The sequence below is a fragment of the Polyodon spathula genome, chromosome 10, assembly GCF_017654505.1.
Source record: "Polyodon spathula isolate WHYD16114869_AA chromosome 10, ASM1765450v1, whole genome shotgun sequence".
NCBI classification, from domain to species: domain Eukaryota; kingdom Metazoa; phylum Chordata; class Actinopteri; order Acipenseriformes; family Polyodontidae; genus Polyodon; species Polyodon spathula.
In genome coordinates, this window is record NC_054543.1 from 31180803 (window position 1) to 31195392 (window position 14590).

At 38.7% G+C, this 14590-nt stretch overlaps 1 protein-coding gene across 4 annotated transcripts in view; it reads right to left on the reverse strand.

Moving 5' to 3' along the window:
- LOC121322095 (protein FAM126B-like) overlaps positions 1–14590 on the reverse strand; it is a 66784-nt gene that overhangs the window by 30234 nt on the left and 21960 nt on the right. For 2 of the 4 annotated variants that reach the window (XM_041261612.1, XM_041261611.1), the window contains exons 3-7: positions 11445–11527; positions 7490–7568; positions 6911–7012; positions 4899–5078; positions 2491–2571 (exon numbers count right to left, since the gene is read on the reverse strand). In XM_041261612.1, the coding sequence (XP_041117546.1) occupies positions 2491–2571; positions 4899–5078; positions 6911–7012; positions 7490–7540 (414 nt within the window). In that variant the 5' untranslated portion in view covers positions 7541–7568; positions 11445–11527. Of the gene's footprint in view, positions 1–2490; positions 2572–4898; positions 5079–6910; positions 7013–7489; positions 7569–11444; positions 13475–14590 lie in introns of those variants that run through there. The other 2 variants (XM_041261614.1, XM_041261613.1) reach the window with 2 other exon arrangements.

Below are 14590 nucleotides of genomic sequence, written 5' to 3' on the forward strand. Positions count from 1 at the left end.
TTACTAACTTTACTCTCAAACAGATGTGAAATGGCTGTCCATAAGCAGCGTCATCACAATTGGAAATTGACATGCAACCCACAACTATACTATTCCAATCTGCAGTTTTGTTTTCTGCAACCTTTGTCTTCTGAGGACTCTGCATAGCAACCTGTACAGATATTACTGGCCCAGGAAGGCACTAAAGCAGTACAACTATATCAAATGAATGTATCTTGATGTATTGCCCTTCTAAGAGAAAGCCCCAATCTTGGCATAAAACCAGACAGGCACTTACATTTGTCTTGATGACTGAAGATGAGGCAAGTGCCTGCCAACACCAGGTAGCGTACTTATTTCTTATTTAATTTATACAAGGTTGGACAATTACTAAAACTCACTGCCTAGTGGAGGGAAATAAAGATGTATTTTAAAAGGAAATGAATGTATTTATGTATGTGTGTGTGTGTGTGTGTGTGTGTGTGTGTGTGTGTGTGTGTGTGTGTGTGTGTGTGTGTGTGTGTGTGTGTGTGTGTGTGTGTGTTATGGATCTGCCCTGACCGGTCAACTGCCTACAGAGACCCGGGCGAAGAAAGATTGTTAACAGAGAGTATAATACATATAGAGAGTGAATTACCTTTGTTGCCTTTAAGAGCAAACGCGCACGTTCACCAAGACACCCACTGAAATGTTTAAATAACTTAAATACTTTCTGACAACGCTATAGCAACGGAACGAAACTAAATATCAATGCAGAATTTATTTTCATTATGGATTAGATATAGAGGTTAGAGCAAGTGGGGACAACGATGACACAAGCCAAGAATAAAATGCAACATTGTTTTATTTTATTCTTATTGCAGTAATACAATACAAATTTCTGAGCAGAGTTGCGTTGTTTGAATGAGAGATCATTCAATATCAGCAAGACACTAATAATCACAGTTAAGTTTAAATATAGTTACCTGAAACTCAGGAAGAACGCAGTGCCAAAACTAATTTATCATAGCAATATAAATTAATCATTAATCAGCAGCATAAAGTTTGTATTTTTCTTATTTAGAAATATGAATGACAACTTAATTCCGAAGAAAACGTTTTCTTCTAAAAAGTTTAATTTGTTATGTAGAAAATATTTTTTACATATTCAAACTATATGATTTCATCTAACATTAGTTGACATCAGATCTCAGAAAATTAGACATTTTCCTCAGCATTTTATTAAAATAAATAAAGAAAAATAAATATAAAGGATTCAGGTCAGTCTAATGATTAATAAAGTTATTCGACTGACAAACTGTTATTGAGAACTGCAGTAGATACCCAGAGGATGAACGCTGCTGTGTTACTTTCCATTAGCCTTTCATTTGTTACAACAGGGCGCACTAAGGTCTTTCTTTGCCATCAGCCCGGGTGTCCGTTGGCAGCTGACGAACACCCCGGACAGATGCCGAAATGACGTAAAATTCAAAGCTAATTCAGCATCTGCCCGCTGCAGCTGGGCACTGCCCAATTTCGGCAACGGTCCACAACATATATATGATGTTTGTGATGTGGTTCTCTGACTGGCTGAAAGATGATAGAATTACAGAATTGTATTGCTTAGTGATTAATTAAATCAAAAGTGCCAGTTGATGAAGGCTCTAATGTGTGTTAGTTGACCACAACTGGAGTTATGTGCCCCGAGCCAAAGGGCGCTAATGAAAGTCAAGGTCAACTAAAGCAAGACAGAGCCTTCATCAAGAGAGCACTATCGCCATTAGAAAAAAATTCTCTCATTATTTTCTTTAGAAAAAAAAAACACTTTGGAACCTACATTTACACTGAACTGGTAATGATTCGTCGGATAGCCTTCTACTAAGAGAGGTTTTAAAATAGTCCCAAATATTTTCATAAATGATCACACACATAATTAGAGGGAAAAAAAAACTTTAAACAAATAACTTTTTTTACTTGTCAGAGTTGCTTATAGTTTATCTGAACAGTGGCAGATATCTGAATGGAGCGATATTACTGAACTGTCCATGTCTCCGTTTGCTGTTATTGGAAGATGCTGTGTCTTAGCTCCAGTCAAGCGGACAGTCTGTGCTTGGCTGGTACCGGCAGTTGCAGGTACAGGATTGGTTGCTTTTGTCAATGCAATGCAAAGTATTGATTGGCTGGTTTTGGTGGATAATAAAACTTAAATTTGGACCAATTTCGTCTTTGTTTAGTGTTTACTGTCCATTAGATGTAAACTACACTTAAAAATACAGCAAGTCAAAATGAAAAAGCCAGTATTGCACAGACCGATTTTAAATTTGATTTGCAGGTGATGCGGTGATGTTCCAATGGGCATCTACTTTGTATTAATGCTCGTTATTTCTGGAAACTGATTGGCTGATGGCACTAAATCATTTTCTAATAAAAGTTAATTCTATTTTGTTACCTGCTAGTTATCACCTCATTTACAAACTAGTAGCTTCAACTGACTGTAACATGCGCATTATTATTCAAGCTGCTTTCACTCACCTCGTGATAGATGGATGGTTTGGATAACGAAGGTATTGTGAAAGACAGCAGTTTGTTGTTTCCATCCTTGTCGACAATTTCCTGCAGAGAAAGAGAGATATATTACATAATCTGCATACTCTCTTCTTTTCAAACCTGGTGCAGGCTTTTCGGGGACCATTTTCAGCTAAGCGGTTGACATGACCAGCCGGTAATGGATAAGCCACCAACAGCCACGCTTGAGGATCACCCTGAATGACATCACCCACCTATCCTTGGATTATCTCCAAATAGAAATGGTTAATGAAATTCAGGTGGATTTCCTGCTACTGTAAAAAAATCCAGTTGTAGTTTATCACAGCAGGGTATGCAGTAGGTTGATCAAATCAACTTCTAAGTTCTCAACCCATTTTCTGTTTTAAAGCACCATGTCTTATGACAATTCGTCTGTGTACGTGACAAGATCCTTCTCAGATCCACACTTCACCTTGAGTAATGTAAACTGTTCTCAAAGACCAAAGAAACTTGTAACAAGACTGCTGCAGAACTCATAGACTAAACAGGAGACTCTTCTGTTAAAACTAAGAAAAACACTGATCTATAAATACTCATCTCAAGCTATTGTCAGTAAGCATGACAGGACTAAAGGAAAATTAGGCAGCAGTTTTCTGTTTTTTTTTCCTGTGTAGGGAAAAACAGAAACACATTTGAACATGGACACCAATCAATCTAAACACAAAACCACAGAAGGATGTCCCAAAACACAAATTCTATATGAACTATGAATATAATGGATTCCACTTGTTAACCCTATGCCCTCTCATTATACATGAAGCTTCCATGTGTTAAACAGGTTTGCAAAGGGAAGTAATTTTCTTTGCAGATGGGGACAGTTGTGTCTACTTGTAAGATACCAAAATCCACAGCACTGGGGCTTGGGGTTGCAGAGGGTTAATACACCAGCCTCTTGCTGTTGGAGGTTGGGTTTTAAATCCCAGGTGAGTTTGATGGTCATAAATGGCCAGTAGCTTACACCTCAAAGTCACTACAAAATTTAAAGAATTGCACCTGGGCCCCTTTGCCGTCCACCTTGTCTGTCATAGGTATCCCATCGGGAGCGAAAAACTGAGACCAAGCCATCCTGGCAGCTGGGGCTTTGCTCTGGGCAAGGTCATTGGATAATTGAACAAGAACAAACTGTTCATAAATACTATCTGAAGTGTTTCACCATAAATCCATGGTTGAAAGTCACAAATCCATCATTACAACTGGTAACAAACTAGACACCTTTTGCTTTGTTTCTGTCTGGGACGGAGTTGGACAGGACGGATTTCAAATCTCTTACGTTTTCCTCAGCAGTAGTCTGACACAGTAGTCAAATGAGTTTGGATTGGGGCTTAAGTTAGGAGGCCGACAGAAATCAGTCCGTACAAAGTACTTTGAGGGAGGAAGTTACCTAATCAGTGTCCAATGCAATGGATATATAATAATATATAATACTACAGGCAGGTAAAGGGTTCTATGAAAAATGGACACCTAAAAAAAAATATGGACAGAAAATGAAAAAGGAATAACCTTGTGGTAAAAAAACAACTTTAAAACAGAAAAGAGCAGAGGATTCAGATTGACTCGTGCAATGCACATTCATATTTCTGTACATGAAATTTCTGACATTCCTTTTCAGAAAACAACATAGTTTGAATGACTGTATATTCAATTACCAGTTTTTAAAAGATAAAAAGATAAAACATCTTTAAAAGATAAAAAGCTAAACTGTGTAAAGCTAAATCATGCCATCAATCATACCATCAGCGCATTGCTAGTCGGTGTATTGGTCTAACGTTCTGCCAACATGGAATGGTTACAGAATACCTGTAAAGATATCTTAATTTTCAATAGCTTTCCATCTCCCAAAGTTGTGTTGCTACCTTTATTTTGTTGCAGAATCTAAAAATACAGTTCCATGACGTGCTTCTCTTTCAAACCCCGGGATGCTATTGATACAAAGTGCATGGTAATAGACTATAGGTGAGCATTTCATTAGCTGTGTTCTTTCTACACTGCACTAGTAGTCTGACAGTGTGTGGAATTATCTGTCCAGCACCTTTTTTTTTTTTTTTTACTACAGGTCTGCAGTTTTTCTGACAGTCTAGTTAAATGATTTGGTTTAAAACAAAACATCATGCAAAGCAGGACATGCCTTTGAAGGTGCAACCGGTAGTTTAAGCCTCGACTACCCAGACTCCAAAGACACTACTCAATGATAAATAATACGGGAGCTTTGAACCTTAAAAGCAAATCCTGGGAGTGAAATGATTAATATCAGTTCATGATCCGGATAATCTCCGAGGGTCAGCCCACCCTAACCCACCCCAGTGTCCTGCCAGCCACAGCCCTTCTCGGATTCCCTCAGTGCTCAGGACACCCACCAGGTTGTAAATGCCCAGCAGGAGCGCCTCAATGCAGCCGTTGCTTTGGCGGTCCCTGCTGGCGGTGACTCTGAGGTAAACCCAGACCAGCTCTGGAAGGAACTGCAGTGTAAATCTCTTGAGCTTCACTTCAGAACTCCGGTAAAGTTCGAACAGCTGGTGGCACACTGGCTCCAGAAGCTGTGGACGAAGAAACCAGCGGGTTAGCTCTCAAACAGTAGCAACAAGTAAATCATCCTGCAGACCCATGCCTTATTTCACACTTTTACCTTTATTTTATCCACAATTAAACCATCCTTTCCTTCAGTGTATTGTCATTCCTTTATGCAGGTCTCAAATATTAAGTTGTGAAAGCAACATAATAATGAAAATCGGTATTTTTGTTAATATAAAACATAATTTGGAGCAATACAAGACCTGCTGTTTCAAAACTTTTCAAGTGCTTCTACTCGGGAACTGTTTCACTTTTTCTTCCTGAGGTTGACTGCATCATCAGTGTGACCCAGGTTCAAAACAAGGCACATAGTTCTTCAAACCATAGAAGGCAAGGCCCGCTGATAAGGAATGGTGATACACTGGAGGCAAGGTGTATTATTGTGTACAACTGAAATGCACTGTGATAAAAGATACTGTACAAGGGGTCTCCCGAGTGGCGGATCCAGGATGCGCCCTATATCTTGGAGATCGCCAGTTCTAACCCAGGCTATGTCACTGCCGACTGTGGCCGGGAGTTCCCAGGGGTGGCACACAACTGACCAAGCACTGCCAGGGCGGGGAGGGTTTAGGTCGGCTGGGGAATCCTTGGCTCACCGCGCACCAGCAACCCCTGTGGCTGGCCGGGCACCTGCAGGCCTGCCAATGTGCAATTCAGAACTGTGTGGTCAAAGCTGTAGTTCTGTAGTGGCTTCGCGAACAGCGTTGCAGTGCAAAAGAAGCGGATGGTTGACGGCACACGTTTCAGAGGATGCGAGTGCTCATCCTCGTCTCTCCCGAGTTAGTGGGGGGGTTGCAGCAATTGAATAATTGGCCATTCCAAATTGGGAGAAAATCAGAGTTAAAATAATTGGTGATCCCAAAAAATACAATAAATAAATACTGTACAAGAACAAGTGCTTTAGTTTAACTCAAGGAAAGACACTTAGAAATCTACATATCTTCTGTAGCTTGAGCGTTAAGTAAATTTATCTTAAAGTCTTTCAACACTGCAGACCCGCAGAAGAAGTCTAGGAGAAATAACTCCAGTCCAATTCATATTTGCAGGGATGATTTTATAAAAACACGATTGTATGGTTTCATCGATCATGATAAGCAATAATCTGTCTAGAGAAATAATACAACATGTTCAACAGTCATGAATAGAAAAAGAAAAATGAAATTGGGAAGTACATTTAAACCAAATCCACATGCTCAGTTCCTCTTTCTAAACAATATAAACAAGGTTCCTGTTTATGAAGAATACAGTCACTGCACTTTTTAAAACCGTTAAAAGTTACTACCACAAGCTTGTTATGCTCCCTTTTAGAAAGGATTTGTACAAATTAACTTACTATTTTGATGCACTTTGGCCCTGCTGTTGTACCATAAAGCATAGTTAGTAAAATCTGTTTATCAGCGTGTGAAACCAGGACAAACCCAGAATTCGACTCACAGAATGAACTAGGAAGATGATAGAAGGTTTGTGCTGAACACGCAGAAAATGTAGGAGTTTTAAGGCGGCTTGGCTCCTACCCTTCTGATCAAGATATTCATGATCTTGGATTCCCAGTAAGCACACTATCACAACCTACAGTGTAAAATCAACTCATTTTACACTCCTACATAAGTGACCCCTCAGTAAAATTGATTTTATACCAAATAATTCCTTTTTAGGATCACTGCCGATTTTATACCAATTTTTAACCATTAAATATAATCTGAGATTATGAGGACCCTGGGTATTTATATGTGTGTATGTGTGTGTGTGGTTTTAAGAGCAGTGCTCCTTGGTCTTGCTAGTAGTTGCCACTTCATACCTCATTGCCAGAATCCTGGATGACTTTATAAAGAGCAGACACAAGTTTTTTCTTCTGATGAAGCGTTGCTGCATAACTGGAAACTTGAGATTCAGGTAATGTCTGGAAGGAGAACAACAAAAAACAACAGGTTAGACTGGGCGAGTGGCTAGCTGGTTGGACATGTGACTTAGAACTAAAGGGAGTGTCACATATATCTAAAAATATACAGACGGCTGTGGGGTCAACAAATCCCTAGAAAGTGACTATCAAAATGAACAGCACTGTATATGAAACATCCAAGTCCCACAAATAGATGCCTTTCTGTATTTGTATCAGTGTCTCTGCTGGCATTTTAAAAGGTGAATTTCCACATAAAATCAAATAAAAATGCTACAGCAAATGTATCTACTCGTCATTTTATGTTTTTGACAGTTATATTTAAATCAGTAACAATCCTTTAAATAAAAACATACAGAGTAAACATTTTAAATGCTTGTCACACAATTATGATATTGAAGTAAGGTTTGTACAGCTTCTATCAGGAAGAACTAGTAGAATACATTATAAAACTTTTAAAAGCTGCTACACTCTCCTTACCTTGAATTCTGAGAGCCATTCCTCCACCACACCTCTGTCTGGTTCCAGCATCTTCTTACAGATTCAACTGCTGAGACACCTGGGGAACAAAAGAGACAGCCGTGATTCAGGGGGATCCGTGTCAAGCCATTGTACAGAACTCAGTGAAGACAGGTGCAGCAGCTGCTGTAATGAGACTCGCTGTCTCAGCCAAAGATCACACACTTCAATCAAGCCAACAAGTTACTGCACGAACAACAAACAATACAACTGTGCAATATCGCACAAGCCACTTAAAAGCTTAACAATGCTCACACACCACAGTACACTGAACTGTGCAACCACAGACGTGCTTCAATAACCCATACCGCTTTAGGGTCTAAATACACGTGATGCAGCCAGAAAAAGATTTTTGATGGCGCCAGCTGTGTCAGCAAACCCTTTATGTTGACTTGTGGTGATCTACCAAATATTCTTCAGTTACCTTACGAGCCACTATACAAATACACTGTTTAATATTAGGTGTAACTGAGAATAAAACAAAAAACAAAACTTCCCTCTCTAAAGCTGCACGTTCACAAAACATTAAGGACAGTTTTAAGGAATCTTCTGTTAAAGGACTAGTAGAGGGGTGGCCAATCCCGTAATTGGATAATTGGAGTATTCTTAAAATCATCAATGGCTAAAAGACCTGGAAAAAATGTGAAGTGTTGACCAATTAAGAAGACAATTGGTCCAATAAAGTAATTGAGAACTCTGGTGAAACAAAAAACAGAAGGCCCTGTGGCTCTCCAGGACCAGGGTTGGCCACCCCTGGATTAGTTGAGGTTTTATCCCTCTTTGTAAAGAAGTGCCCAGCCTTTGCTGTTTAGACCTGTTCTGGAGCCTTTGTATGTGCATAGCCTTGTTGAGCAGCTTTCCACATCTTATTTACAGGGGGTGGACTTTTTAGATATTAAACACTTTTGTTCGCCCCCAACACTGCAAAGTGCAACTTGAAAAGAAAAGCCTTTGCCAATCTCCCCACCGTGATGCTCTCTTGATTGCCAACTGCATTAGACAGGCTTAAAACTTGTCACTTCAATTTCCGGGCTTCATCAAAGCAAGAATTACTGAGGCATGCAGCGTACTGAAGAATCAATGCACCCTGAGAACATGTACTCAGTAGAAATACAATACTTCCCACAGACATCTCTTGTAGTGAACCAGTGTCAGTTCTTCATAAATTAACAAAGGAACCATGGGCTGGGTTTCATGACTCCCATATTGGCCTTTCTAGAAGATTAGCCTCATATAGTTATAGTAAAGCTGACCAAATACTGTAAATGTTTAACTACTACACTCACAGTTAGCATCATTTAACCACTGCGCAATAGGAAGAACAGGTATTAGTGCTGCACTAATTGATCATTTGATTATTCGGATTGAGGTCCCACAGAAATCATGTGCTGACAATGAAATGAGAGTCATTGGTGTCGATTAGGCTAATTTACCATTCAAAGTGAAACCAGTGAACAAACAGCTGCTTGGACTTGTGTTGATTGCTGCTTTTCTTTGACTGTGGAGAACATCAATCCACACAAATCAAGCAGCTGTTTCTTCATTTGAAATGGCACATTAGCCCAATCAACATCAATGACCTTCATCTGTGTAGATTAATCCAAATACTTAATATATATTTATAAGCAGTTAGAACTTATAAATATATACTTATAAATAGATTATTTTTAGATCAATTTAGAGCTGCACACACAAGCCCATGCTCCGCATGTGGTAGTTTATTCCTCTGACGTCACTTATTATATTAAAATATTTAATAGCCTGACATTAGCTCTGCCATGCTGATAAACGGGGGATATGACACAGATGTCATTAGCTCAGATTAATGCAAATTACTGTTAAATCTGAGGAAGCATACAGACTGCCATTACAGCGTTGGCTGTATTAGTCCTTCCTGAGATTAAAGGGAGTTTAAAAAAGTAATTAAAATGTTTAAATAAATAAACGAAAGTTCACATAGAAACTGCGTACAGGACTAATAAAATAAAATACTGAACTCCATCCTCCACATCAACCCTGAGTCCAGTATGGGAAACGATGGGTAACCAGCCTGTTATAAGAGATCCATTTCTTGCAAATGAAAAAATTTAGTCAGCATGCTCCTGTGCAAGAAAATGTTCAGGTGTGTGCGACAAACACAGTAACACCTTCAACCCTGGGTGAATTAACACGCACGCACACCATGAAAAACAATAAAAATTGACAGCACTCCAGTAGGAAATCATTTTGCTTCTGATCTGTTTTAGTAATGGAGTGCCATTTTAAGAACACTCAGAAATAAAGCACACTGACACTTAAACTCACAAAGCATTTTAAAATGCAATCAACACAATTTCTCCTCAAACCCATTTCCACTTGTTGAAGGGACTTCTAAACCAATGTTTTGAACTTAAATGTTGGCCCAATCAAAAATATGAAACAAAATCTGCATCTAATAGCAATTAGATAAGATAGCAACTAGATAATCTGACGACTGTTCTGTATAGGCAAAAGGTTCACAAGGCTCAACTCTGCATGCTTATTTCTTTCATTTCAAGTTGAAAATCAATCTGACCCTGCAACTAATGGGGAGAGATGTTCAGCAAACATCACACCATCTGGCTTCAGCCAAGATTATGACCTTTATAATATTGGATACCTTTTCTCTGCTCTGTGCCTCATAACCATAGTGCGTGGCCTTCACCAGGAAAGTGCTAAATCAACAAAAACCAATTGAGTTAAACCCTGACTGACAACATGGATAAATGACTTGCCTGCTCTCCACAGCAAGCCTGTGCTTACTTTAAACCTTATGCGACTCTATAAACTAACTTATACTGCAAAACCAGACACACTGGCCTTTAGTCTGCATTTCTAAAAACAACTCTAGCATTGTTTTCCCCAGTTACAGGCTCCAAAACTTGTTAAAAATGCATGAAGCTAAGCAGTGTGAAAGCTGATCAGACTCAGAAGGGATAAAATGACATAAGATGTGGAACAGAGCTTTTGAAAACAATCAGGTCTGCAAGTGTAACTATAGGACCCAGGTGGGAGAAAGCTAGTTTTATCAAATCTAAGGATGCAAATAAAAGGAAGCTTTGTCAATCTCAATCTTTTAGTCTTTTCAAACACTTGAAATATAAAATCAGTAGAAACAAAAATGACAATCCTCTGGACAGCCATGCACAGGTTTAGGACTCCACATGTGAAGAAAGAAATGTAGCAGAAGGGCATTACTGTAAACAAAGGGCTAGTTTCCAGAACGTGAAAATCATCTTTTTTCATGTAATATACTTGCGGTAGAGTAGCGCTGTGGTCAAGGCTGGCTAGCGGCAGGAATAGCAGACATGGACAAAGAAAAGTACAATTCAGCACTACTCACGCACTTTTATTTAAAATAAATGAAAACCAAAAAAAAACTTGAAATAGAAAATCAACAAAACAGTATCCAAACTGCTATCATGGTACAGAGACTGGGAGCACAACCTGCTGCTCCCAGTCCTTTACCATCAACTAATGTTTACAAGTGCACCAGGACCAGGCACTTTTTGCAACTTGAAAGGACACCACCTTTCTCACCAAAAAAGTATGTGCTCATACATTCCAGTTTAAAAAGCATGCAATAAAAAAGTCATTTATTAAGAGTAAAAGGAAAATGCAAAACTGATGTATTTACAGAATGCGTGATTAAAGCACCATTTGACCTTACTAAATTAAATTAAATGAATCATGCCATATAATTATGGCACAGTGGCCTTATGGAACTAAATTACATGACAGGTATGGATATTGATTTTTAATGGTCTGTTTATTGAAAGGGTGCTGAGCAGAACAGCTCTTTTGATTTGCTTTCAACCACTGTGTACAACTAGGGGAATAGAATGCAGGTAAAATAAAGATGATTTCAATGAGATTTTAAAGTATGTCAGGTGCTTACCTTACTCTCAGGAAATCAGTTCTCTTGTGGCTGAATCCAACAGGTCTCTGTACTGTGACACATCTGTTGATCTTTAGGGATACCTAAGGAAGGAAGGATTAGATTTCCGTTTGCTATGAAAGGTAAACCTCAATAAAAGGAAAGCAATCGCAACAGCTGTCTCCAGCTAGAAGTCCAGTTTTGGAAAGAGAAGCATATGGATCAGGAATATATAACTCATGGACTAACTTAATCAAATGCCAGAGACTCACATGCACTACATCCTTTGTGTGAGGAGTCTGCAGAGGCAATATAAAAAGATTTATTAAAAACAGGGAAATCTAATACAGCACCTTCTGTTTTAGTAAGATAATAAGAGTTCCCGTTAAGTGCCAGTGTGCATTGATGCCTTTTGAATTACAGTACAGCATACTTCTGTTTTTTTTTTTTTAATTATTAAAAAGACAATAGAGAGTTTATTACATTCTCCACCACCGATATATTGTTATTTTTTATTTATTTCCTACAGTCATCCCATTCAAAAACCTTACATAGCTTCCATTTTAACAATTAACTTTGAATATAACAAACCCGCAACAGAGCAGGGCCTTGTGCAGATCAAAATGGCTTACGCACTGGAAAATCCTATTAAACATCTACAAGCTATGTGCAAGGGTTAATCTGCTTACAGACCCTGTGCATTTACTGACTGAGCCAGTTTCACCGAAGCATCCCCGTTCAAAAACAGCCTTTTCTTTAAATTCCATAAAGCAAGCTGTGTGAAGAAAACAGCCTTCGACTCATGTGGGTGAAACATACTGAAAATGCAAACGTCGGTCTGAGCAGACAGCATCTGAACCAGGGATCTTTACACTGGGCTGCTGACAGACACTTGACCAGGCATGTGTTCATCAGTCTGCTTGTCATTTAGGGAGCTTGCAATTCACTGGTTACAAATCAAGCTATATTAACCATCATTGAGGACATGATAATACCTGAGGCTCCTGTATAGCCATTGATACACTTCGTGTTCATCCAAATGTACTCCTATTTGTGTCACACCATTCAAACTTCATGGACAGTGTCATATAGCCCTGTGCCACGTACAAGTCATGTTGCCACAAAACAAAGTTTTAAAAAAGCAAATAACATTCAATTACCCTTTTTTTTTTTTTTTTTTTTTTTTTTTAATTGTGTCAAAGGCTGTGTCTGTCAGTGTTGCGGGTGCACTGGGAAACAATGCATGTTTGAAACAAATAATAATACCTGATCAAACAAAAATCTTGAACATTTGGTGTACTTGAAAACACCTGTGTTGGTTGAATGTTGACTTCTACAGTGGATTTTTTAACAACCTAAGCCTTAGCTGTTTCAGCATACATGCACATAACAGTTGGGCTTTCAGTTGCATTGCAAAGCACTGCTTAATTATGCTTTATTACAGGACACTGTTACTTACTTGTTTATTTCCACAGAGCAAGCATACATGTTTAGTGTTAAATGAGGAAAAGGGGGAGGCCAGCAGTAGTGCAATCAAACCAAAAAAGGCAAAAACTTACAACTACAGTAAAACGTTTAAAAAGGTGCTCAGTGCTCTCCAGTAGAAAGAGTTTAGTCATTTCAATTAGTTCTGTGAGCTTGCAGTGAATTCTCATTTATCTAGCGTGCCCATCGCAGTCCCAGGACTTTCTGTAGTATAGACTACTGGCATATTCAGTTATACTTTCATTCTGAAGGTAATCGCCATAGCCTAGACGTTCAAGGCATTATGCAAAAGAAAGTCCATAAATCGAGAGTGTATAAGCGGTTATTAATAAACAAGAAATGTAAATCAGACAGTCTGTACAGTACACTGCCTCCACTGCTCTATATCCCCAGTCACAGGGAATATTGCTTTAACGTAGAAATTTAAAATTTCAATGAAATAACACATGGCTTCTGAAATTTCTGCAAAGTGCTGAATAAAAAACAGTACCATTCACTCTAATTAATAGGAGCATTTTCTAAAGAAGAAATACTGATATGACTAGGAGAGGTCAGTGACCTGCTTTAATTAATTTGCCTTTAAACAAATGACATAAATGCATCACTGCACTCTTTTATTAACATTACATGTACAGTACAAGGTCCTGCCCAAGATAAAGAGCAAATACTCTACTCTGCATCTCTTCTAGATAGTGTTATGCGCCTGCTACTTAATTATTAACATCTCGCTGGCCGCGCACACACAGACGGTCTACTGATCTGATCAACACATCAGTTCAGCACCCTGTACAGGGTACAGGTAAAAACTTCAGTTTAGTGGACTGCTAGGAATGAGCTTGACTGAACATGATTTACATCCATGTCAACTATACTTAAAGTTCTAGAGTAAATAAGTTCAGTTATATTATATGATTAGAAAAGGCATTCTCGTTACAGTTAGGACCAATGTCTAGCAAAATAGTAAATGGACTCTGCACTAACTCAACTTCAGTTTTAATTATGAAAAGAACCAATTACTGTATTAGTAACCTCTCAGTGCTGTAATCGGCTTAGAGGAATACAGTAGGGCCCTGCACTCTGGGACTCAGGTGGGTCTCCCCGCACTTATCCGTTTAGGGGAGCTCAGATTTACAAAGTGGTTAAAAACTATTCAAAGCAGATCAATGAAACTTGGCAAGTGAAGGCACTGGAGCACGGGAGGGCACTGCAGCAGGTATTTTATTCCTAGATTCTCAAGTAACTCTGTTTTAAAATGTTTTGGAGGATAGTGATTTGACGGGAATACCCTCTTGCAATCCCCCAGTAGAGTATACTGTAGGCTTCTTTACAAAATTAAATTAATTCTATACAGTATGAAACGAGGTCACTTTTAAAGTTTTAAATAAAAAATAATAATTGCCATTTAATGCTTTTATAAACACGTTACTGATCAGTACATCCAGCCAATATTTGTTATCAACCAGGATTTCCTTACTAAAGAGAAGTTACTGTTTATGAACTTTGTTCACATTTTCTTTTAAATTCTAACTATGTTAATTGAAAATACTTTAATATAACCAAGCACTGTTGTCATTTTCACTATGGCACACCAGGAGGGACCTTCTATATTCGCTGTGGGACTGAAGGTTGAACTCACCCTGCCAAAAACATAAAGTGGGTGAGATCTGGGAGCTTCCACCTTA